General features: G+C 38.2%; 3 protein-coding genes and 1 long non-coding RNA gene across 5 annotated transcripts in view; 2 read left to right on the top strand and 2 right to left on the bottom strand.

Annotated features, from left to right (window-relative positions):
- Window positions 1-277: 277 nt before the first annotated feature.
- smndc1 (survival motor neuron domain containing 1) lies at window positions 278-17,237 on the top strand. Of its 2 annotated transcripts, none has more exons than XM_055018851.1 (6): window positions 278-298; window positions 13,284-13,403; window positions 13,983-14,125; window positions 14,921-15,082; window positions 16,297-16,450; window positions 16,647-17,237. In XM_055018851.1, exons 2-6 carry the CDS (start codon window positions 13,284-13,286, stop codon window positions 16,782-16,784), a joined length of 717 nt encoding a protein of 238 aa, XP_054874826.1. In that variant the 5' UTR covers window positions 278-298; the 3' UTR covers window positions 16,785-17,237. The 2 variants fall into 2 exon arrangements, with proteins under 2 accessions (XP_054874826.1, XP_023123476.1); XM_023267708.3 differs by lacking the exon at window positions 278-298 and adding an exon at window positions 12,781-12,939.
- On the bottom strand, window positions 5,577-10,904 carry LOC111566897 (alpha-2A adrenergic receptor-like). Its single transcript, XM_023267706.3, has one exon. The coding sequence runs from the start codon at window positions 10,429-10,431 to the stop codon at window positions 9,247-9,249; it is 1,185 nt and encodes a 394-aa protein (XP_023123474.1). The 5' UTR covers window positions 10,432-10,904; the 3' UTR covers window positions 5,577-9,246.
- A 283-nt stretch (window positions 17,238-17,520) lies between the features above and the next one.
- LOC111566898 (max-interacting protein 1-like) lies at window positions 17,521-25,557 on the bottom strand. Its single transcript, XM_023267707.3, has 6 exons — window positions 25,196-25,557; window positions 23,962-24,064; window positions 23,741-23,770; window positions 22,321-22,435; window positions 19,607-19,778; window positions 17,521-19,511 (listed from the first exon to the last, which is right to left on the bottom strand). Exons 1-6 carry the CDS (start codon window positions 25,422-25,424, stop codon window positions 19,348-19,350), a joined length of 813 nt encoding a protein of 270 aa, XP_023123475.1. The 5' UTR covers window positions 25,425-25,557; the 3' UTR covers window positions 17,521-19,347.
- Window positions 22,189-26,401, top strand: part of LOC118470114 (uncharacterized) — a 29,051-nt gene continuing 24,838 nt past the window's right edge. The window contains exon 1 of the long non-coding RNA XR_008604424.1: window positions 22,189-22,462. This is a non-coding gene — a long non-coding RNA (uncharacterized LOC118470114). The remainder of the gene's footprint in view (window positions 22,463-26,401) is intronic.

Here is a 26,401-nt window from a genome sequence, read left to right on the forward strand (position 1 = left end):
CTTTTATTTTGTTAAGCGCGCGTTTCTTCTTCTGCTGTTTTTGTGACGCCGAACTTCCTGTTTCTTTGTCCAAACAACGTTGTGCTTCAGCATCGTCGGAGGAACGGTAAAACTGTCTAAAAACACTGGTTATACATCGCATTTATCTGTTTGAATTGTATTAAGAAAAGGTTACATTGTGATTTATCTCATTATACTGTATTCGTAGCTCTGAACAGCGACGTGTGTGTATCGAGCTGGAGAGCATGCTAGCTGATGGCTAACACTTAAATTAGCGCCCTTGGAACGGCGGAATGAGGTATGACAATGTTCAATATGTATTATTTTCAGATGAGTTGCATTTATTTGTATTGAATGTAAACAAGATTAATATGTGAACATGATTTATATTTGAAATATTTATGATACTACAGTGAGGCATTTTGTATTCTTCGGTTTTATTCTGTAGTTTTCACGGTGCTTATGGTACACGTGCTCCTGGAGAGTGAGAATAGATCAACACCCGTTTGAAACTCTCTGCGTCTTGCTGAATGAATCCAAGGGGCCACTACAATCGGAGTTTTTCCATCAGTAATGATGCAAGGAACAATTGATTTAATTATGGGGGTGTTTCTGAGTCCTATCAATTCCCGCAGCTGCTACATATTTAGGTCACACGATTCGGTATTGGTTCAAAACGTACACATGCATAACACACAGCTGTGTTCAGCTCAAGGTCATTTTGTTTGTGGGTACATCTATATTAAATGGTCACATTCTATGTTGCCGTGATTTCTGATCATCAATAACTATTCTTAAAAATGCTGCATTTCTGACAATGCCATATGGGGGAATGAACAGCCTTGGTGGAGTACTGCGCTCTCTGAGTGTATTGCTATTTGTTGTTTTTGCTAATTTAAGAGTGCTCACCCTTCATTTACTATTGTTTGTTGGGCTTATTGTCCTTAAATATCTGTCTTCTGTTGCACTGTGGCATGAGTAACTGTTTTCCTGCGTTTTGACATACATGGTGTGAAAATGGAATAATAACAAAACCTGAAACCCACTGTGCCACATGTGTATATCCCATATCAATGCGCTTCCTGCACTCTTGCAGTGTCTTTATACCTCTGCAATGTATTGATCAGTGTCTAAGAGTCTCTAGCTATCTACAGTTAATTCTTTGTGTTTTAAACTGACTTTTTTAACTCAAAATTACACAAGTGACTAACAATGTTGACGGAGTGACACGTAGATACTTATCCCTCACAATTTCTTGAACAGGCAAATCCAAATTTGAGGCAAGAAAATTTAATTATATTTGCTTGCCACGGAGATTAGCGTGACTGATTACTCTTGCAAAATTTAATTATTTCGACAATTGATGGGGGCTTATTATTCGGGGATGTATTCTTATTCCCGACACAGAATATGCGGCGCTTACTAGATCATTCCAAAATAAAGAAAAATTACTTGTCTAGAAAAAAGGACCGAAAATCAGTTCTTTACCAGAAATTAATTTTGCAAAAGAAAACTATAATAATAATCCCTAGCTGTGCAAGGTGTTTTTTTATTATGATTATTACTGTTTATTTTTATGTGAGCTACTTGTTGTAAACAATATGTCTGTCTTGTCATATAAATGAGAAAACTGTTTTTAAAGAATCCTTTATGCTTTGACAGTACAACGTAAATGCACACTGATTAAGCCATAAAATAATTTTAAATTCTGTTCACAGTACAAATCGAGAAAATATGCACTTTGTCACACAGCACCTGGGAATACCTGTAATTTCACAAGACAGATATTGATTAAACCAGACAGATGGACCTTTCTGAGAGGGCATGCAAACAGATAATGACATTGTGAGATCAAATAATCACAACAAAAGTTACCAATATTCAATCCGGTGCTACAGGAAATATTAGATAACAGCCAAAACATTATCAAACAGACAAAATAGAAGCATCAGGTTAGAAGACGCATGATTCTATATTTGAGAAGCAAAAGCCGATACATTCTAATAACCAAACCACTTGAGGGTATTATGTTCGGCACTGTTCAGCATGTTAGAAATGTTGATTCAGTCAACAGTGTAAACATGTATCGTATTCAATACCAGCTAAATACACATTTATGAAAACATAAGACATACAGATTTTTTTACAGGTAATATTCCAAATAACAAAATTGTCAGTTATATAATTTGTTTTGATTTTTATGCAGCGCCGTCTCCTTTTATGATGGAGGCAATATTGGCAGTAATTTTGTTAAAGGTTATGAATGTTGTTCCACTCTACATTCTAGTTTATATTACAAATATGCTCTCACCAGATGGCATATGCACTACTCTACGGTGTTACACCTCTCCCTTGTTACAGTATGCTATTTTCCATATGTGCATCCTCACTGTAAGCACAGGCTTAATTGATAATTCAGTGTGAAATGTGATGAATGGCATGCAGTTATTAAAAAAAATGAATGAAAACATAAAAATTCTACATCGCTCTATATCTGAGCTCACAAGAGCAATGAGCAATTGCCAAACCAAAACGCAATGAATTTCCATTTTACATTGTGCAGAACAGTAACTACATAAATGACTGCTTTAGAAGAAAAATTCTAACATATATATATATAAAGAGAAATTAACTGTTCAAATTAAGAAGCACAGTTTGGATGGTGATCTGTAAGACTCACAGACAGGAAATCTAAAATACTGACAAAACCCCCAAGGAAGGAAGTCCCCCCTCTGATCATTAAATTAAGCCAGAAATTAGCATCTGGAAGCCTATCCCCAATCAGCACAGATGATCTGCCATTATTAGAGGTATTGTCTTCCAGGCAGAAGAAATTCACATTCTGTTTTTCATCAGCCAGACCAAGAAAATGTAAAGCAAAATGGTACCACAAATCTACAGTTGAGGAATTAATGATATTAGCCAGTGGAATGAAAACTGAGGAATAGATCCTTCCACGCAGCATTCAAGCTACAAGTAATTCTCTGCCCTCTCATCATCAGCCACATGGTGGGATTACCTGTGGAGTAAGAGGTCAGTAATCATGGTAAAACGTGACACAAGAAGAAACTAAATCACATCAATGTTACTACATTCAGTCTTTACACTTAACAGGTTGGTAATGTGTTTGTTATGGACATTCTCATATAGAGAATGTCTCATTGGTGCAACCAACACTGCATGGAGGATCTCAAACATTATATTTGGCAAGACAAACCAGGTGTGAGATCACTTTATACTCAAATTCAGCAGATGCCTTCTGTAATCATCACTTTACATTAATAACATCTGAGCTTAAGATTTCCGAATGACTGATTTGTGGCCACAAACATGGACAGAATATTCTAATGAGGACATTTATTAAGAAAATATTCTAGAATGCAAAGCATGTTCATTCACAAATGTTAGCCCCGAGTGTAACCGCTCTTGCGCCCAGGATGCATCGGGAACAATCTGTTTTTGTCTGATTTACACATATTTCACGTTAAACCCTAAAACACTTGCCTCAAATACCCCAGACAATCATGCCTTTCTAGCTGCCATTTTTGTGGCAGCCTGGAAAATAGCTACAGCCAAATATCTGAATGAAGCACTATTGACTGGCACTGTCAGTCAAAACTATAACAAGGAATGCAGTTTAATGATGTTGAGAAGCAGTATGGCATTGTGGGGTTTGTTGTCTTCAGCACCATTTGTCGATGAAAATCTGTCTGACCTAATGTGACAAAGTAACACTTCTCAGTTTAACTCGTTGCATTTAGTCACGTATTTTCACTTTGCATCTAATGTAATATTTGCAAGTAACATTATCTAACATAAGGTTGATTGTCCATTCACCATGAGACGTATTGCTAGTGCTGTTATTTGTTGTCAAAACAACCAAAATGAATTACTATCACCAGTGAGCAATACAAACAGATGAATGAAAAAGCAACAAATATGCTAAATAGCTAGTTTGCATACTTCTTTTTCCTTTTGTTCTCGCTGGCATATAATTCAGTGTTGGTTTAGGCAGTATGACACCATTTATGGCCATCATTGAGACGGACCATTTTATTGAATAAAACTTCAAATTTCTCTGAGTTAGAAGATTGTCATAAACATTTGCAATAATCTAAGTACACAGTTACATTACCACAGTTGTTTTTAAACATTTTAATGTTACACATTATAGCTCTGACAATGTTTCCATGTTACACACTGGAGTTAGCAACCAGGAAAAACCTTCAGCTCATCTTTATCTTATCTATTTTCCTGAGCATATTGTCATCAACCTTATCACAGAAGTTTCAAAACAAGTTTCTAGCATATATGAAGTTGCAAGTTACACAAATTAGCTAGCTCATTAAACCAATGTTTTGAGCAACATCCTCAATAACAAGCAAAACAAAATACCAAACATACTTTGCTGCAATTATTATTTGTCTTTTCAGGAACTAAGAAGACTGATATGACGTATCCAGAGTCATAACATTTCTAATGTTGGATGGAAATCTGTCAAAGCAAATAAATGCACAAAGGAACAACACAATTGTAATCCCTCAATGCAAATGGGCTGGAAAAATGCCACAAGCGGCGCTCAAGTAACCAGTAGAGGTAACAACACATCATGCTCATGTGGAAATTGATTGACGTTGAAATGTTTTAAATGACCATATAATGGTCAAAACATAGTTTTTATTATTTCGACACATTTCAGTTGCTACTCTTCATAGTAGTTTTCCCAGCAGTACTATTTTACCATTTGCTCCTATGCGTACATTTAAAGGAATTAACTATTAAATACCTACCAAATTTGGAACACAAAAGACATTTAATTCATTTGTTACTACAAATAAAGCTGTACCAATAAAATTCTAATTAAAATGATCATTTTAGAACAATATTTAAGCTACAGTACTATCAAAATCATGTATGAAACATTAAAGTGTGCTTTACCGCTGTTTAAACTGCCCTCTAATTGTTGGAATTAATAGTTAATATCTTTCCTTTATGACCTCATTTGCAATTATTCAGAGGGTCTTTGCAAACAAGCATTGCAATTATTTTGACTGCCAGTAATAAACCTGAGGTATGGATTCCGCTCTATCTGCATAATGTAGTCATGTCATGTTTTCACTTCCAATAATCAGATATTGTGATTTATGATTCTGTGACCATAGTTTTTCTTGTTGTCTGCGAGCCTTTCAAAATGAGGTAAAACAGACACCTTTGCAGTAAATGTCAGAGCCTACAGAGACGTCAGCGTACAGCTTGTTCTGTCTGTGTGTAGGTGTGTTTGATAGCTGGCAGCACGTTGAGGGATGAATTGTTGTCTACAACAGCTGGCTGCTGAGGACAGATAAAGTGTGCACGAGGGGGAGAGAAGGCCAGACTGGAACTGGATGCAATCAATAGTACAGACATGACAAGATGGCTAAGAAAGACTTATGGTGTCTGGAGCAGATTTGCCACAGCTTAATTGGTATCATTGAGGATTCACGGCAGAGTATAGAAGGCATAGTAGTATTTTCACAGTGGGCAGACAAACTCCACTTTTAAAGACAATAAACAAAAAGAATCCAACTTGTTTCCAGATTGCAAGTTTAATACATTTTTTCAACGGGTTTGACAGGTTTTTAAGGTCATGGATCTGACAAATGAGTAAGACCCAAATTTCAGGATTTTTTCATAACAATACAACTCTTTAACCTTTTCAACCAATTTCCCCTCTCTCTTCCTCTCTCTCTCCCAAAAGCCCCGGTCGCTACAAGAAGGTCAAAGGAGTTCAGAGTATCCTGTCAAACACATTTTATTGTTTATACAATAAAATGTCAGAAGTTCACTTTAATATGACTAATATTAATACACAAGGCAGACAGAGCTAGTCTTGCCAAAAAAGATTTTACACCCAATTTGCCTAAAGTGGAATAACTAATTTACATTCACTTAATAAAATTGTTGTAGAACCATTAGATGAAGGGTTAGAAAGAATTATGCATCTCAAATCAAGATGTCAATAAGTGGTGCACACATTTTATGATATTCTCAGTTTTTAGTTTTTATTTATAGATGCAAGAATGACTTTGTATTGGAAGGATATCTGTTATATTTTTATTCATACAGCACAACCTAAAGTAAAAGTCTGTATAAGTGATAAATGTACCATCAGCAGAGAAAAACAGTCCTGTTAACTGAATATGATGAATAATTTAACAGTAATTTTCTGTTGCATCTGCAAACAAAAAGGCAAATTAAAGCATGAATGAGTAAAGACGATATGAGCTGTCCCAAAAACAAAATGAGCCTCCATTTGTTGATACACTTGAAATATTTAGTGAATTCCACACCATCCGTGCACTGTGGCTCACTTAATTCCCAGTGAGGTGCTCTTTTCCCTGGGGCCTTTCTCTTAAGCGGCCTATAATTGGTCCAGGCTTTGCAGGCAGAAAACATTGGACCATCAAGTCATTTAGAAAAGGTCCTTATTTGCATTTTTTATCCTTGGTCATTAAAAAATATTTGACTTGCAAAAATGCAGCTATCCTCCTCAGACAACTAGAAATATAATTTACATTAAACAGAACTGGAGGTTAACATTTTCAGCGTCGACGCAGTGCTGAGCAGAAACAGTACAGAAAGTAATAGCAACGATGAGACAAATTAAACAGGATCCTCCTGCTGCTGACATCCCTCACAATCTAATTTGATTATCCTGCATCCTTATCAATTCAAGAGGGAGGAAGTATTATATGCCCCAGCGTGCACGATGCATTCTGCTCTATCCATAATGAATGACCCAACATTCAATTAAAAACACTCTATTCATCACCAGCTATGATTTAAACTTGTTAGTGTGGTCTTGATGCCTCTGTCTGACTCTGCAATCCTGACTTGGCAATCGCTGTTTGTCTGGGATGCAGGCTGTTCTCTTTGGTTCTTTAATAGTCTGTAAGTTCTCTGGCCCCTTTCAGATGCATGACTGGCAGCTTTAAAAATCAACTCACTGACATGTAGGTGGGGGAAATTAGAATAAAATGAGACAAACTGACTGGGGAGCTGTGTGGAAGTTATAGGAACTCTTGCCAGAAGCAGCTTAGAAGGGATAGTTTTAGAAGTTGTGTTGTCACGATCGTAAATTGTGATGCTCCGGAGCCTTCAGAGAGGGAAATAAATCACTTTCTCATCAGACAGCAGAAGTGGACAAGCGTGTACACACACCGAAATTAGCAAATGTAACCAAGTGTTTATTGTTTGTAACCAATCATAATTCACACTGATGTGGAACAAGACTTAGAAACATTCAGTGAGATTTAATTAATTCAGTGTCAGTATTTTTGTAGTTTGCATTTAACCAACTAATCATAAGATATCGCCAAGTGAACTCTTAATGCATATTTATGATTTCTACTCTTTCATTATTCTTTTTTGGGGGGCAGCAATGTAATGGCCGTTTTCTGACATTTAATCTCTATTGCTTGGTGAGCGTGTGCTTTAAAAATGTAATTTATGCGTCCTGCTGCTCAAGCATAGCGATGGAGTCCAGGAGAATTGTCATTTTAATTAAAGGATGCATTCAGATGGTAATCACAGCAGTTTAATCTCTCAAGACACGCTGGCGTCCAATGGATCGGGGCCAGGTAGAAGCATTTCTCTTGAAAATATTTTATAACACTATAATGCTGGTTGCTCATTATGCATACGAGCAGCTACTTCTGTTAAAATGTTCCAACAGCTGTAATTATCTGAGTTTTTTTCGAAAGTGCTGTTTAAGCAGGGCCATTTTGTATCTCCTCGCAATGATTAAACAACCTCATGGAAATCCATTTATCTTGCATAAATTCTCATTAGCATAAGCCTCCCATACTGCTTTTTTCCCATATTTCTGTTGTCAGATTGTCCGTGGGAACTCTGATCAGCAATAGTCAGGTCTATAGTTTGCCATTTGTGGTTAGGTAAAAGATGTATTTTAAGTACGATAAGACTGGGAGACACAGTCAAACCCAAACATGTATACCACAGGAATCTCAAAACACCAGAATCCCAGAGAGCAAGTCATGGGAATCACTTTGTTACTGCACTAGTATATTTGAGAGGTGGCTGGTGGAAATGTTTGCTTAGTTAAAGCAATTATAGATGGTACGTTTACTTTATTTCAGGTTCACAGACTGATACTGGCTTGAGAAGTGTAATTAGAACAAAAAGCAGATATCAGAGAAGGTTGTAGAGCTGTGAAAAGTGTGCTAAAAGGGAAACGAGACGGGGACTCCTGATAACGGATCAAGTCTAGGAACACAACGCATTGATAAGCATGCGTGGGTATTAACCTCACAGTGTAATTTGCAGCAGCTCCTCATATTTCTATCACTGCAGGACTTCTGTTTGACTCCAGGGAAGGATTTAATGATATCCTGATATGAAGGGCTATAATTCATGATAAACTGCATTAGATATTGTTGTGCCACCTGCACCTCCAGGGCATAATTTTCTTTTGCTATAATTGTCTTGTTCTTGTGCTTGTTATGAGAGAATGAGATAGTTGGTGGTCTGGGGATAGCATGTTTTTGGGTACAGTTTGCTTTCATGCTCTCTTGCTATTGTTTGCTCCACTGTACAGATAGATAAATATCGTAGATTTTTAAAAAATGTATCACCAGAGACAGATTTTTGAAATAATGTGCATCATTTTGGCATTTTATTTCACCTCCTGAATAACTGCTGCTCTGAGTACATCACTCAGTTTTTAGGCATAATGAAATTATTTTTCCATTCCTATTTGCAAACTATTGACATTTTAGTGGATTTACAGCATTGTAAGTTACAACACAATAAAAATAAGTAAACGTTTTCATTATCTGATGCAGCCATGACAGTTTAAATGCTATAATATGGTCTTAACATTTGCTGTCATATTACCAGCATGATTATCACATGCATTCAGACTGGCAAGTTTAAATACTGCCACAAAACAAACACAGATATGTACAAAAATGTGTCGTTTATGTTAACACAATTATACATTTTCAAAATCAGAAATCACAGATTGCCTCAATGCAGCTTTTTCTGTATGAATAATATTGTAATATAGCAAAACAACCATTTACTGACAACAAAATGTTACTAAATTATGCAAGAGTTGACTTTTTTCTTTAAAAGTCAGTAAATAGCTTCTGATATCTTTTTACTATCATATTTACAAAGACAGAAGACTTCATTTAAACGAACGAAAAGGCTTTTGTGTTTGACGTGCATATTTGAAAGTATTATTTACAAACCTCCTTTCTCCCTTTTACAGAGGATTTTTTTAAAAGACTTCCTGAAGTCATTATTGAATATAGTGTATATAACTGGATTTAGTGAGCTATTGCAGTAACCAAACCAGAAGAAGATTTTGAACAGCGTCCCTGGGATGCAGCTGTCGCATACAGCAGTGAGCGTATATGTGAAAAAAAAGGGAAACCAGCAGAGAACAAACACTCCCATGACCACAGCCAGAACGAATGTGAAGCGCCGCTCTCTGTGCTGCCGTCCTTTCCACCTGCTCGTTTTCACGCAGGGCTGCGCCTCTGGCTTTGGAGAGGTTTCCCCAGCATTCACCTGAGTCACTTTAGTTATTCTTATTCCCTTCTTTTTCTTCAGGGAACACAGGATGGTTTCATTCCCATCAGACGAGGAAGGTTCTTCCTCCACATCTAACCCATTGACCTCGTTGCCGTCCCCTACTTTTACCTCTCTGTCTTTTCTCTCCAGGGGGTCCGAACCAATCTTTGCATCGTCTGAGTTGCCATTTTCTCGTTGCCTTTCTCCTGGAGGGGCTCTCGTTCTTCTCTTGGCGATCTGGTAGATTCTAACATACACCATAATCATGATGAAACCGGGAGCAAAGAAGGAGGCGGTGCTGGAGAAAATAATGTACCATTTCTCCCTGTTAATGTCACATTCAGGGCTTCCCTCTTTCTTTTTCATCGTGATGAGTGGAGGGAATGAAATGATGGCTGCCAGCACCCAAACCAGGCAGACTGTGCATTTAATCCTGCGTGGCGTCCTTCTCAGGTTGTACTCTATCGCTTGAGTGACAGACCAGTATCTGTCCAGACTTATTGCACACAGGTGAACAATAGATGAGGTGCAGAAGAGCACATCCAAAGCCAGGTAGATTTCACACCACACTTTACCAAAGTACCAGTAACCCATCAGCTCATTCGCTAAAGAGAATGGCATCACTAAGGTGGCAACCAGGATGTCTGCACAAGCCAGAGAGACTAAAAACAAGTTCTGGGGTGCTCTCAAGGCTCGGCTCGTGATCACAGCAATTACTACCATGACATTGCCAAACAGAGTTAGCAGGATGAGGATACCCACCAGGATGGTCAGAGGTACAGAGCTCTGCACATTGTACGGATGCCTGCCAGGTAAAGTGTCATTTCCGCTGGTTAAGTTAAGATAGCCCATCAGGACAAGCTGTGATGTCGATGATATTGTCTGAACAGCGCTCTGTCAGGAGGTTTGGAAGCTGTGCTTGCCAGCAGTCTATTAATTGCATCCATTCAAGAACACGGCATCAGAGGATTGAGTCTTTTCATTTTGTTCAATGGAAGAGATTGTTGAAAGAAATCTGGGCTCCTTTCCTCTTTGTCAGTGAGAAAACAGAGACCAGCAAAGCACAAAAAATGCAAAAAATGTATCAAAAAGACAAAGACAGAAGTAAAGGAAACTTTGATTTATTCCCAGATTCTCACATCAGATAGTTTTAAAAAAGAGATACATTCTTTCAAAAATAATTCTTCAATCACCAACCTTTAAGAACAGAAACTTGCAGTTAAATCCCCTGGAAGACATTTCATGAAACAGAGTTATATTGCAGTCAGTGCTGGCTCAGGCAGGTCTTTTCATCTGCTGTAGCTGAAGTGGTGTTCATCTTTTATATGGGCTTGATCTGATGCTGAGGATCTGTGATGCTGGCTCCACTTCAGTGAGAACAGGAATGGGCGGGGTTCAGCTAACTGGAGATTTAAAAGAGATCTGGTGTTGCTCCTAGACACTGAAAACCATTAACTGATTATGACATCAATAATATTGTTGATTTATAGAAGTAATATCTGTAGTCTATTAAATTACAATGGAATAAGGGTACACTCTGTATGTACTGCAGGTCTATTTCATGAACAAATGTTCAGATACATCTTGAGGGAAAAATAGCATGAAATGATACTGGATAGAAGAGGGGAGTTACTTACGATCAGTCACTAATAATACAAGAGAACAGGCAGTGCAGCACATTGGCAAGAATTAAAATTTCAGTTCAACAAATCTTTGCTTTACTTGATGTTGCGGTAGAAATGAACAAGCTGAGACATTTTGTGAATGCGAGAAAAATGATCATCTGAGGTTTTGCATTTTCTGAGTTTTAAAAGGGCAAAGCTAAAAATATGATTTTTAAAGCAAGATTTAGCTTCTTATGAAATGTTTTTTATGTGCAGTATCACTGATGTGATGTTTGTGAGAATATAAGTTAAAAGGAAAAACTGTTCAATAGTTTTTTCTGTTGAGCACTATTGTTCTCCATTGTTTGTATTTTATTCTTTTATCCTCTGTTTATTCTCTATTTATAGTCACAAGCATGCCGACCAGCTTGCATCACCTGTCGTTCAATTGTTATGAATAAAAAAAAGGCCAGCTTCACTATATCCCCCTACTCAACATTCCTACAACCTAAAATTTAATAGAAAATAGCATGGCATACTCACATAATAGCAATGCAATTGATGAAACAACCAAAAATAAGCCCAGTAGAAAGCAGACAAAATTTCTATTCACATGATTTATCATGGGGATTAGTCTTTTTTTATTTTATTTTATTATTATTTTTTTTTTAAATTGAAGATTATTATGTAATTTTGCTTCTCAGCATATTGTAATAGAACTGCTTAATGCCATCTTATATTGTAGTATCTGACTTTTTAAGTAGATCCAGTCTGTCTGGTGTTATGGATGACAACTTTGTTGCAGTTAGTGCTGGACAATATGGAAAAAGTCGTATATCACGATATGCATTATTTTGTATCACGATAACGATATATATCACGATATACCACAATAAAGTATGTTTTTAGTTATTCTGTGAAAAGTTTGACAAAAATTTCATTGCTTACTTTTCTCCATGAAACTTCAACCTGTTACTAGGGCTGGACCCAAATATTCAAATGCAAAATGGAGAACCACAAGCCCAAAAATAAAGCAAATGTGTTTGAATTTGTGCAATAGGAATGGGGTGCTGTGACAGCAGAACAATGTCAGAAGCTGGTGGAGAGATTATCAAGACGCATGGCTGCAGTCATCAAAAACAATGGTTATGCAATTAAGTACTAACTCCTGTGTGTATCATGTGACTAAAACAGACAGAAACGAAAACATGGAATGCCTAAAAGCTGTTTTTGGTAGTACAATGCCATAGCTATTGATGTATGAACTTAAGTGATTTTGGTTATTATCAAGAAAACCCTGGAAAATGGCTAGATCTCAGCTCTTAAATTCTTATTAGCTATTTTTGTTGTTATCATTATATTTGTCCAAACAAATGTAAATTTAGTTGTACCAGGCGTTAAAATGAACAAGAAACTGAAGAAAACGAGGGTGGTCTAAGAATTTTTTCCATGACTGTAGCTTGGCTGCAAGTAGTCTCATTTATTCAGCCTATTCAGTAGTACATAATGTAGGCTGCGTGAGAGGAAGTGAACCGCAGCCTGAACACATCACTGCGGGCCAATAGGGGCGCTGCTGGCTTGAGAGCGTCTGTCGTGTTATCGCGAGAATATCTTCCACGGGCTTCCGGTAGCTCTTCGCGTACGGGAACAAGAGCAGCGTATTGTTGTTCTTTCTTTTAAGCAGTCGTTTTGGAAAACTAGCGAGTTTGGATTTGGATGCTTGCTATATCTATCGACCAATTACATTAATACAAAGGTAAGATCCCACACTAATGCCTTGTTATTTACGGTTCACCTTTGCCCCTTCTAGCTAGCATTAGCCGCTTAACGTTACATTTACGTCGACGGTAGGGCCGAAGGCTCTTGCTAACCGCTTTAGCGTCATGCTAACTTGAATGTTGTGGTTGACGCAAAGTATGTGTTTGTTGTTGTATTTTCCATGAGTCGTATCTCACTCGTTTTGCGTTTAATGCTGTCTACACCAGAATTGTATACCGTGTGTTTGTCGCTAACATAGGCTAGTGCCCCAATTTTTACCTCTGACTTTATCGAGCACGATGCTAATTTAACTAGCCCTTTTTTCTGTTTGTCGACGCACAGATGTCGGAGGAACTGGTTAAACAGTTGAGCAGCTACAAAGCCCAGCTGCAGCAAGTGGAAGTTGCCTTATCTACCGACCCAGACAATGAAGACCTTCTTAAACTACAGAAAGACTTACAGGTTTGTGTATCTGTGCAGCTTAAACACAACACACCAAAGTGACAGATTATTCGTATGGAACCAAAGTAAAAGGGTTCAGTGCATATCACAAAAACTACAGCTCTGTATTGATGTGGTTTAAATTCTAGTTTTTGAAATTTAATTTCAAGTTTTGCAGCTTGAAATGTTTCACACACAGGTATTTACTTGCTTACAAGAATCAAACCCTTGTGCATTTTCAATACTGCCATAAATTTACAATTTTTTTTCTATAAGATTGATTTTTATGGGAAAAAAAATATATTTTTTAAATAAGATGAAACAGCCACTTGAATAAGTGAATAGTTTTCTTTAGTATAATCTTAAATTCCCCAAAGTCTAACAGACATATTTGTTTAAATTACTAACCCTTATGTGTTGAATTTGTCAATAGGTTCTTTGTGGTGCTTGATTTTATGACAAGCTGCCACGTTTGAACAATGGTGTTGAAACATAGTCCTTTCTTTTATAGCTGTAACTTTTGCCAGCTAGATTTCTTGGGGAAATTGCCTATGGTCCCGATGATCATCTGACTCACTGTTGATTGTGTTTCCTTTGCAGGAAGTCATTGATTTGACAAAAGACCTCCTGGCCTCCCAACCCGCTGATAGTACTTCCAATACCAGTGGCTCAGACATAGTTCCCCAGAAGCATGGCTGGAAAGTGGGAGACCGGTGTATGGCTGTGTGGAGTCGGGATGGACAGTGAGTGTCACACATCTCTTTAAATGAAACTGTTACATACAACCGCATGCCTATATAGCGCTACAATTTGAGTCTATCATCTGAATCACAGTAGGGGTTTTATTAATTCATTCTCTTCATTTATGTCAATTTTGCACTTTAAGTGCTTAATATTATACATTGCATTAGACAAAAGCATCTGTCAAATCAATTCTGCATAATATAATAAGAACGTTGCTGGATTTTGTTCTTTGGGCCAAGGCCAGTTTTTGTTATAAATTTTTGACAGTGTAGAAAAGATTTCACCCACTGGGAAATTTCCCCAAGCCAGACCATCTGAATCAGGTGCATTCTGTTTATATTCTATAGTATTTACCACTAAACTTAGTTAATTATTAATAACTCTCTGGTGAGTAACTCTCTTGGAGCTGGACTTGGTGAAATCCTATGGCATGAACATTTTGTAGTTACCCTGGTCAACTGTGCCACAAAGATGCTCTAGGAAGGATGTGTTTCTTTACAAGCACTGAACAAGCAGCATGTTTTTTCTTCCCTCAATGTTTTTGCCCAAACAACTTCCATGCATGTTTTAAATCTTGGGGGGAACAAGAATCAGTTCATGGAAAATTTATGTTGCTGAGGTAAAATAGAAACATAGAAAATGCTATAACGGTATCATACAGTCACATGTAACGCAGATTCACTTTTCTTTTATGTAGTATGCTGTATTATACAGTAGTATTAAGCTTTGCTTGTTAAGTAGAGCTTGAGTCTTTGGCTCATACTCACCTGCTTACAGACGTGATTTCTTGACAGGGTGTATGAGGCTGAGATTGAGGAGATAGACCGAGAGAACAGTACTGCTGCCGTTACCTTCATTGAATATGGGAATGCTGAAGTGATTCCTCTCCAGAACCTCAAAGCAGTAGAGGAGGGGAAACGCTCTGATGAGGATGGGAGCATGAAGCCAAAATCAAGGTATGAACTATTTCTTTTGTTGTCACTTAACGGAACAGACTTTAATTTATTGACAACTCAAGGAAAATAGTGTGATTCAACTACAAGTTCTCAGGAATTATTTTTAATAATGAAAGTAAAAACAATTGTGTGTTTAAAAAAAAAAAAAACAAGTATTAAGAGACTATTTTTCATTTTAAACCCAAGATAAACTGAACAACTGACAAAGGGATGTAGGCAGTCTTCCGTTATATTTGTTTTTTTTAAGAGACCTACCGAGTGAATAGTTTGGTTGGCTTCCCATGCTTGTTTAACACCAACATACATTCATTTCTGTTGATTTTGTGCCACACATTTTTTAATTGATCCCCCAATTTTTCACGTAGCCATTGTTCAATAAAATGGTGACAAGCTTCTGTTTAACTTGTGTACAAATTATAGGAAATTAGCACCAGTGAGTCAAGTAGTAGTAAATACAATCTCTGTTGTGCCGTCTTCATTTAGTGTTGCAGTAACTTGTGTTGGTTATCTTTTCAAAGTGACTGTATAGCAGATGATTAGCAGCAATAACATTTGTAAAACAACATTTTGATGAATTATTTCAACAACTGGTTGTTCAGATTTATCGATTTTTGGTTTGTGTCTGAATTTGAGGAAACGTGGTGGTGATTTTAGAGACATCAAAGATTAATCAAAATTGTTTTGTCTTCAACCTTTGGCTTGACAATGGGAAATGATGCATATACCTTTTAATAGTGCCTCTTCTGACTTCTTTTGGTTGTTGATTGGTTTAAAGGTGTAGATTGTGTCATTTTTTTCTACACAGAAAGATCATTTCCATGCCCATACTGGTAAATTAGACCTCTTTATGTCTGTACTTGTTAAAAATTGATTTTCATATACAAGTTGTTGGATTTGCTTGTTTTTTCTCTATAATATATTGTAAATTTTTGAATTTACTATGTAAAGGGTCCAAAGATTACTTATGTTGTAAATTGGCAATAAGTGTATTGAACTAAGTAATTTCATACATATTGTAAAATCATTCAGCTTGCAGAATACTACAGATGCACATATATTAATTTTTATGGATGCAGTATATTTCTTCGAGGTATACTGCATGTTGGGTTTGGAAATGTTATGATTTTTTTTTGTTTGTTTGTTTTAACCTGTGTGCGATTGTACCTGTACATCATGGACAGGATTTATGTGTTCTTCTCTGTTTGCCTTTTTAGGAAAGAGCAGATAGCAGAGCAGAGAGAGTATAAGAAGAAGAAAGCCCAGAAGAAAGTACAGAGGATGAAGGAGTTGGAGCAGGAGAGGGAGGAGCAAAAGTCAAAGTGGCAACAGTTCAACAACAAAGCCTACTCAAAGAACAAGAAAGGACAGGTGAGTTGTCTTTCTGAATATATCTGAGCTTAGTTCTCTGACACCTGTGGTGCATCGACCCACACTAGACTAAAATATTCTGTATTACAGTGGATAGATGAATAGGTACAATCAAATAAAGTGCAGTAGAAGTTATCTGCTAATAAATCATTATATATTTGTATCCACTAATTGTGGCATTTCTGTATTTTTTTAGGTAAAGAGGAGCATATTTGCATCTCCAGAAAGTGTAAATGGAAAAGTGGGAGTGGGAACATGTGGCATTGCAGACAAACCTATGACCCAGTATAACGACACGTCCAAATACAATGTCAGACATCTAATGCCGCAATGACCTAATATATTCTGTATATAATAATCCACTGTATACTAGGTGTATCTGTGCTTTCCATTGTGTTTATACATGATTTAAGTTTCTCCACTAAAGAAAGCCTTGAAAGTAATTGCTTGCACACCAGTGTTTGAAATATTGTTGTAGTTTTCTTATATATTATGTAGGTACAACAACAACAAAAATCCACATAGAAAGGGATTTTCCCTGCACTGGAATTAGGTCATTTGTTATGTAAGAACAAGAAGTGGTGTTTTAGAAAAGCCCTAGTGTGCAGTTTGTCCCCAGGCTCCACTGAGGCCAAATGCCTGCTAAGATGTGTACAAACATACACTTCTAGGTTTGGTAGGGAAGCTTGAACATAAATAATGATGTTTATTTGAAAAGGCTACATTTACATTTCAGTTTTCTGTATATAACAGTGAAATAAATGTTGTTTTGTTTTCAGTTTTTAAAGATTTGCTTCAACCTCATTGCACTGTTTTTGTAATACGTTTTCATTTAGGCTCTGTTGGGTCCTGTAGGTGGCACTAAAGACTTTTTTGTTTGTTTTATTTGGGAGAGATGCTCATCTTATTGAGTCAGGGTTTTGGCTGCACAGTATTTACTACGAACCTGATTGATTGATATGTGATACTTATATTTTCTTTAAACAAAATTACAAATACAGAATGTAAGTCTAATCCAAGTAACCCAAGTTGATTGAACATTAATGAAAGGCATAGAGAAGAAGGCAGCATTGGTTTATGTCTGTGTAGAGGTTTATTAAGATTCCAGGGACAGTTATCAGGAACTGTAACAAAGTATTTGCAGGGGACCAGCAGCACATGTTTTGCAAAAAAGTCACCTTGGATGGCTGATTAAGCACAAGAAAAACATTCTGGGGTGTGCTTCAATGTACTTCCTTAACAAAAGTCTTTTTCATAGTGCATTTTATAGGTTCCCAAACACGTTGGGGGGGAGGGGATAAAAGACCTGTAACAAGGAACTTTGTGCAAGAGTCATATACCCATGTTAAGACACAATTTGGTGGTGATCTACTTAGAACTTGGACCAGAAAAACGCAGATAAATGGTCATATTGAAATATCTTATTTGGTTTCATGAATTCAAACAGGTCAGCAGTGCAGTTCTTTGTACTAAATACACATTGAACTAGCAGTGAGAAATCTCCAAATTTCAAGGATTTGAACTTGTACTTTTTCTGCTACAATACAAAAAATATACAGTATTAAACACTTAAGTAGAAACAAAAATCTGTGGTGTTTATGTGGTTCATGCTACAGACATGTTTATAAGACTTGTCAATCAAAAGCACATTACATGATTAGAAAGGCTACATTCAATACACATGCACCATAGCATTTTAAAGTCAATGACAATCATTTTACTGCTGATTATTAGTAGCTGGTACTACCACCGGAGCAAGTGGAAAACTGTAACTTGGAGTTGGACAGACATAACATTGTGCTAAACCCAGCCAACGTACAAGATACGAAAAACTAGACGCGTTATTGCTTGAGCTTTGTGCTTGGACAAGTGTGGGATAGCTTATTACTGTCTAAATAAATTGAATTTGCGCACAGTGTGAAAGCATTCTTTTCAACAAAACACTACTGAGTATAATGGGTTAACCTTGTAGCACGGCGTGTGCTTCAGTGGGGATTTTATATAAAGTTTGGTAAACATATTTAAAGACACTGAAAAAAATAACAGCAGAGTTTTTTTTTCCCCGTTCAAGCATGACCAAAACCTAGCTACAGTACAATTAAATATACCAAAAATAAATACTATAATCATATGCAAAATAAATTAGAATAACAAGGGTGGACTACACCACCTGTTTGGATACGACTGTATTTCACTCAAGAAGAGGGACACCATGTGGATCGATGACGGTTGTGGGTCCTAAAGCAGAGGTTATATAAGTGTGATAGACATTTTGGAATGCAGACATTGTAGCCCTTGCCACTGGCTTATACATTGACAATAAGTGCTGTCTGGATATATTATCCAAAAGAAAAGGGCAAAGTTTTTACAAGGCAAATGGAGCAAACGTTCCCAATGGTGAGCTTCTAGCTGGTATTGAGGGATTTTTTTGTTTGTTTTTTGCTGGTTTCAGAGGATCAAGTTGACAGGTAGAGTTTCCCCTTCAGTGTTTGACACTGATGCGATCATGGGTCCTCTACAGGATCAGTATTGAGTGCATGTATGGTTGATTCAAGCTGGTAGTGGGTCAAGGGACATTCAGGTGACTGGTTAAGTTGAAAATGTAGGACACTATATTGCCAGAGATTTGAAACTGCTGAGTAAAATGCGTTGGGGTGACGTAGAGGAGCCCCTTGGCTTTTGGATAGACTACTTTTAAACTTTGAGACCGAGTTGAACTTAAGGCTGGTTCTTGGGTGGAGAAGATGTTTGATTTGTCTGGTAAAGGTGGGACTGAGGCTGGTTCTTCTGAGGACAGTTAACCTAAACTGTAAGGGAGAATGGAGCTGTAGGCTGGTACTTTGAAAGGTGAAAGCCATAAAAAGACTGCAGCTTCAGTGAAAGTATAGGCTGGTGCTTTAAGCAGAGAAGGCCAGTTTTAGACTGCAAGTGGAGTAGCCCTCATCACTGGCTGAGCTCTGCTGGCTGCTGTGGTCATCTAGGTCGCTTGCACCACTGGTGCTTACACTGTCCATTTCTCCATGGGAGAACTCAGTGCTTTCCACATCAACTTCAATTTCCTCTGTTCAAACAAAATAAAACACAGATGAATACAGATTAATCATCTGAATCATGCGAGTGTAGATATTTGAAATTGACTCTTTTGCATACGCTAACCTCTGTCAGACTCTGAGCGATCAGAGTCCATGCGGGAGCTGAGGCTGTCGGTACGAACCCTCTCCCTCTCTCCATGAGTCTGCAGCTGAGCCAGCTGCCTCTGCAGGTGCCTCTGCTCCCTCTCTAGGGTCTCCAGCTGGTGCTGACTCCTCCGATCCATCTCTTCAAGTTTCTAAAAAGAGGGGTGTGAGAAAGAGTTAAATGTATTCTAGCTATGGAGAAGCCTGATGATAATGGAGACAATCAAGGTGTGTGGATCCAAACTGCCGCAACTGGTGTTTATATGAATCATTTCACTTTAAATGGTTAGGACCACACCTGTCTAGACGTTCCTCTTGAAAGACAATGAACTTGTATATAGTGATAAAATGGTAATTTGTTTTTGCTGCTTTCAAATGTGACGCCACCTACGCATTCTAATAAATTATTCAACACACAAGGACAGCAACCTGTTGTTTGAGATGTAGGAGAATAAATGGTGTCATTGTGAGCAGGCTATAGGTGAAAGATGACTGGATGGAAAACAAAGACAGCTGGTTGATGGAGGAGATGATGCACATATGAATATATAAAGGTCATCTGTCCTGCATTTGGGTGATTTACTTTGCCTTCTTAGTTCTGATTTGTTTAAACTTTCCCATTGCACATTGATTTTAGTCCGTCTGTGGTGTTCAGTGGTACATACAACTATAATCTGTATACATCAAACAGCCTACTAAAAGTAGAACCAAAGTCCCGGAGATGCACTATGAACCTCTATAACCGTAAGGATATCTGATCACTTTATGCCAATCAGCACGTCTGATTGTCCCATAAAAAAACACAACAAAACAAAACTGATGCCTGCAACTGCAGCTCCATAAGTCCATGTTGTACACAAGTAAGCTGTTGAATAAGATTTACTGCTTGTAGAAAAAATATTGGCATCTGTAAAGCTAGATATGAAACAGAATAGCTGACATAGAGATGATACTTGTAGAATGGATGGATGGATTATTTAGCTTTAAGAAATTAATTTGTTTTTGCCAAGAGAAAGCAGGGCCTTACCTATAGTGAAAGATTTAAAACATATATATTTTACCTGTTACTAGAGGTTCAAAAAATGTTTTCGAATAGTACAATTTTGCCTCCATACAAGTGAGAGTAATACTTGCACTTGCTTTTCTTGTAGCACCATGCAGCTTTTTTTTCCCCTCCTTGCAACCATGAGCTTCACGCTGACTGTACCTGCTTCCACCTTTTCACTCTACTATACAACCATTGGTTCCAAAAATACAACAGCATTCACAAGCCACATTTCCTGGACTTAAAACAGGCAAGTCCAAAGTCAACAGCTGACCTCACAGGTACCGTTGCCAGGATTGCTTTTGCATTACAGGCCTCAGTCCTTCCCCAGCTGGACCCTGCACAAACAGCTCTAAAAAAATCTAATATTTCCAAAAACACTGATCTGACTTAGATTGCTGCCATCAAGGGAGCCAAAGTGTTTAATGTTGAATGCTTTGGTGAGTTTTTTCAGTGTCTGTCTCATGTAGTTCAGACACACTTAACAAACAAGGAAAATCTAGTGCTCTGAAGACTAGTTGTCGCTATACTGTTCTTACATTATTCTTTAGTGTTAAAGACACAAAATCCAATCAAATACTCAGCAAGGCTCAGAATCTTCCCAAAGACAACCCTGACAATAGCCCCATGGACAATTTTTCACAGGGTAATATAACTGCAAGCAACAACAGCTTTTTAAACTCTGAGGCCAAAGTGCCTCAAGGTCCAGGAGCAGCTGAATGTATCTTAGTTCAACGTATAGGGACATGTTTTCTTTTGCTTTGTGAGGGCTGAAATTCTTAAGCTAAATGTCTATAATAGCAAACAATAGGCCTTTTCAGTGAGGACACTTCAAACAAATAATTCAGCCGCTTTGGTTTGAAGGTTGTGCTGTTGTTCATGCTGGCTGTCTGGCACACAGCCACGGCTTACAGGGACACTATGTTGTTGGTAGCACCTGTACTTTTCCTGCTAAGACAAGTTAAACTGTGTGCTCTGAAAAGGACTGATGACTGACTAGTTGTGTTGTTCCTGCTACTTTCCTAAAAAAGTCCCTTTCTAGTCTTTGATTTCACTCCCAAAAAGTCATCTTAGTGTATCCAAGTTACACATTTACAAGTGTTTTTCTTTGAAAATAATACCTTTCTGCCCTAAAACTGCTTAGATATAACTACACTGTTGAACCTCCCCCCTCATGGCAGCTCAGGCACACCAGCGCACCTGCAAACTGACTTAGACTACTCCATGTTGCACAATAGCAAGTTGTAGCATTGGAGTCATTCTGCCATACAGTACATGTTTGAACCACATTCTGAAGAAAGATAATGAGACTGAAAGCCCCAACCTGCAGGCTGACAGGATTGGTTCCTTCGATTTGTTATGTGTGAAACCCTGGAAGTCTGAATCCATCCTTTCCAGACTGTCATCATTACAATGTATTTTCCAGGTGGAAATGCTCACCCATGGTATTGACTGCTAATTCTACCATATAAACAACACCATATGGACATGTTAACAAGGTAAAATGCTCATTTTTTAAATGCTTGTATTGTCAGAAAAAAACAGCAGCAGGTAGATGCATTTACAATATTAATTTTAAAGTCAGAAAAGGACAGGGATCAGCTCTCAATCCTAAGATGGCAACATAGTGCTGGCTTAGTCTACCACACCTTGATATGTGCTTTGGCCTTGTTGAGCAGTCCCAGTGTGGTGTGCCGACTGCAGTCTGGTCCCAGAGGGATGAGGGACTTCAACCTCTCCAAACACAGCCGGAGATGTGCTCGTCTGTGGGAGGAGACACAATCAAGCAAGGTAATTCCTCTTCAAAGACGGCATACATGCTGCAATATGCACTATCAAACAATTATACATGACAGATATCGGAAAGATGCATTTCCAGACTAATGTATTCTTCCTAATCCTGCTCCTGTCAGATTAAATAGTACCTCCTTATGCAGTTTGATTGGTTCTGATCAATTCTTTGCATCCTATCCATCTGTGATGAGCAATGTAACTGTCAAGGTATTCGGGCTCTTTATCTGTTTATCCATTTTGCTCATTAGCTATGCCATCGGACTCCTTTACAATTACATATGGATCTGTCTGGCCCCAGATTTAAAAGCTGCTGAGCTCAGCCTGATATTCTGTTTCTGATCCATCAAAGCCTCTGGGCCTGTGGTCTGAAATGAATGCAGGAACTGGCAAAGGACACTCACCATCCTTTCAAATAATGGAGTAAAATGTAGGTCAAGTCATGATGTCATCCCTTCTCTGCATTATCCACCATTTTGTGATGGAAAAAAAAAGTCCATTATAAGCCTTCCTCTTGAAGATGCCTTTTTTCCCTCATTATTTATCTCTTAAAGTAGCATTCTCACACACGTGTGGACATTTAATTTCAGGACACGTGTCCTGACATTTGTTTAATCCTCAGAATTGCTGTTAGATTTGCAGCTGAGAATCTCTCAGGAAGGAGCCCTGTTGTCTGGAAACAGACGGTTCCCGTTTGCTGACTGGGGAAATGTGTGCATGTCCTCCAGGAACAGTGCTGCTACTGAGGCTGCATTATACCTCCCTTTTATTTGCACTGCAAAATGCACACTGCTATCACCTATAATTTGAAAATTTCCAAGTTTTTGATGAACACACCAAATTTTTTGAAAACCTGTAATGATAACAGGCTGATTTATAGGCCTGCAGTGCATCTTATTTTGAAATTGTGTCCAACATATTTAGCATAAGACCAAGATATGCAGACTGTAGGAAGGTTTTGGTTCATCAGCTTGAAGCTCCATTTTGAGGTAACTGGCTCCTAAGATAAACTCAGGAACAGCAGTTTAAATACTATGGACATTCTGTCCTTCATCTTCTCTGTGGCTTTTGCACATCCACACTGTCAACTTGTGTTATGCATACATATATCAAAAGCTGATTGAAGTAAGCTGTAGGTAGAATCTAATAAGATTGCACTTGTCACATCATTTCACCATCTCTATCTTGCATTCCCTGCTGTAGTCTTGAGTTTCCAGGGCTGCCTGTTTTTGTCATAAACATGAATGCAAACAACCTCTTCAGCCTCGTTTCACTCACCTATTCTTTTCCAGTTCATTGTGTGCTGACCTGTTGAAATGGTAAATATATAAACATAACTGTCACACGACATAATGCAAAATACAACATATTATGCAATATATATGTACAAACCAAATCTAGTAGATTTATGAGCAAATGCTGCACCACAATACTGTTAATATTAAGGTAATAATAAATGTGTATTTCATGTGAGGATCTGTCTCGAGACATTAACCTACCTATTGTGATTATTGTCCAATTTCCTGTTCTTGAATTTACGCTGTTTCTGTTGATGTGCAATCTGGGTTGAAGGATATGTTGAAGCATACCCGTGCTCACACTCTGGTGATATAAAAAGATGAAGAAGGATTAAACATATTGTACATGTTGTACAAATATGCTACAGTCAAAAATAAGATCGGTTTCATCTCAGAGATGTGACATTGTTTGGCCTGAACTGTAAATGATACCTCAAAATGTGGCATCAATGAACAGACAACCCTTCTTGGAAGATGTTTTCTTGGATTTTTTTGTTTTGTGATTAACATTAATGATGTAATTACGTATCTCGCGAGAGTTAGACGATTTATATACACAAGTGCCCAGACTGAACGGGAAAATCTTCTAAAGAACTCTTCTAAAGTCAGAATATTTAGCATATTTCTGTCTCTAGTCTGCAGTAGCCTCTTCTAACGCTTGCTTTAAAAATCGCCTACAGTTCCCATGAACCCTCCTTCCCAGTAACATACAACGTCAGACCCGAACCTGCGTGTGATTGGCTCTCCGCGGTGACTCTCGCGCTGGGAACATGTGTACCGACCAATGAGAACTTCGCAATTTGTTCCATGTGGAAACCATGTGAACAACACATACAAGGAAGCGGCGGCTGGCCGAGAAAACCATAGTTGGACTTCGAATTAGATATTTTTAGACGAAATAAAGCCCAAATGCGTGGTTTCGGCTAGCAAGACGGGCGAAAAATGTGACATTTCTGAACGGAAGCGCTATTTTAAGGGCGTAATCTTAAAACGAGCTGCGATTGAGTGAGATAAAAGACTAAATTGGGAGTCTCAGATGGCATAAACGTATTTATGTTCGAACCGAGATGTGCACGTATGAAAACCGATTGAATATTATGAGAGTCGTGCGTGTTAAATCTTCTGTGGCGTGCAAAAAAGGGAGCATTCTTAACGGGAGCGGATAGCTGCAGGCTATTGTTGCAGAAAAAAAATCTGTCTCTCGCGATGCATAATGCACTCCGACTTCCAATTTAAAGCAAAATTTCGAGTTATTTTAAGCGATCTAAACGTGTAAGCGTTAGCTCGACTAGTTTTCCAGTAGCAGGTGAAACATCATCGGCTGCTGTCGGGCCAGTTCATCTGTCCGCTGCGCGTCTTTTGTCGCCTTCGCCTCTATTGTTGTCTGCTCGGCGCATTACGTGTTAATATCCCCCTACAGCCCGTGTTTACTTACTTCCATTGTTCTTCTCAACATTTTCAATGTAATCGGCCGCATCGAGCAGCACTTGCACGTTCTTCATAAAAGTGCCGATTTGGTCCATTGCGGAACATTTGGAGTATAAAACGTCGCTGAAAGAATAGTCGGACATCTCTCCGAAATCCTGCTGGTCCATGGACGCATCAGACTCCGACAGGACCTCTTCGGGTTTCAGCTCGCTGTGCTGTCTCATGTACTTTACCATTTTTCTCTTTTTTTTTTAACTTTAGGCTTTTATTTGGAGAGGGGTTTTGACAAATAAAGCGGCTCTGAAAAATTGCTCTCCTTGTCCCGTCTGTGCACTGAGCGGATGACTGAAATGAACTAGGCTGGATGGAATTGCAGTCCTTAGCCTCAGCCACTTGCCCTACTTGGTGGATAATCCCTCCCACTAACGCATGCACATTGCATTCATTGTCAACTGTGCCATAATAAATCCTCATTATCAATACTGCAGGAGAGTAACAAATAACACACTTCTGCCCGGTGACATTCAGGAATAATGTCTGCTTTCATTTGCAATAAAAGCTGCTTTATTCCACTTGACATAAACTGAATAATTATGACAAATTATCTTCCTTTCATGTGCACGCTGCTGTCTCCAAATGCATGTGAGCAGACTTTAAAAAGTGTGTGGAGAGGGGGAAGAGCATTAAGATCACATGGCAGTAGACAGTATCAGGTCTAATCAATAGTTCAACCAGGATATCAGGGCCTGCTGCCAGGTTTGGCCTCAGTTATAAATATGTAATCACCTGGGGCTTTTGTGTTGCTGAAGGGCCCCACATGGTGAGACTTTAATGTTGGAAGCACGCATTATTCCCGTGCTTTTATTTATCATGTGTAATTAACATCCGCTCACGTTTGTGCATTTGCTGGAAGAGGTTAGAGAGATGCATCATTATTTCCACAAAAGCATAAATATGCATATGTGGGATTTGCAAGCCTTTTGAATGCACAACAAAATGCTGCACTCAGGTGTCCGATGTGGTCGTTTGTGGTGATTTGCTTACTCCCCGCTGGATCCCAAATTAAGGCGGGTGGGGTTGGAGGTTCCCCCTGGGTGTTAATCCAATAGATTTATGTGATTTTAGTGGCAGTTTGTCATTATTTGCATTAATAATCCCATTGTTGTCCTCTTGCTTGAAACCACTCGTCATCACCTCAGCCCCTCTGGGTGTA

The sequence above is a fragment of the Amphiprion ocellaris genome, chromosome 16, assembly GCF_022539595.1.
Source record: "Amphiprion ocellaris isolate individual 3 ecotype Okinawa chromosome 16, ASM2253959v1, whole genome shotgun sequence".
NCBI lineage: Eukaryota > Metazoa > Chordata > Actinopteri > Pomacentridae > Amphiprion > Amphiprion ocellaris.

Bases quoted from the DNA above. Each gene is read 5' to 3' on its own strand.
- smndc1 (XM_055018851.1), top strand. From the start codon at position 13,284: ATGTCGGAGGAACTGGTTAAACAGTTGAGCAGCTACAAAGCCCAGCTG. The intron at 15,083-16,296 runs GTATGAACTATT...TTGCCTTTTTAG, and splicing joins AGCATGAAGCCAAAATCAAG to GAAAGAGCAGATAGCAGAGC. The intron at 16,451-16,646 runs GTGAGTTGTCTT...GTATTTTTTTAG, and splicing joins CAAAGAACAAGAAAGGACAG to GTAAAGAGGAGCATATTTGC.
- LOC111566898 (XM_023267707.3), bottom strand. From the start codon at position 25,424: ATGGTAAAGTACATGAGACAGCACAGCGAGCTGAAACCCGAAGAGGTC. The intron at 23,771-23,961 runs GTAGGTTAATGT...CCATTTCAACAG, and splicing joins TTGGACAATAATCACAATAG to GTCAGCACACAATGAACTGG. The intron at 19,512-19,606 runs GTTAGCGTATGC...TTGTTTGAACAG, and splicing joins TCGCTCAGAGTCTGACAGAG to AGGAAATTGAAGTTGATGTG.
- LOC111566897 (XM_023267706.3), bottom strand. From the start codon at position 10,431: ATGGGCTATCTTAACTTAACCAGCGGAAATGACACTTTACCTGGCAGG.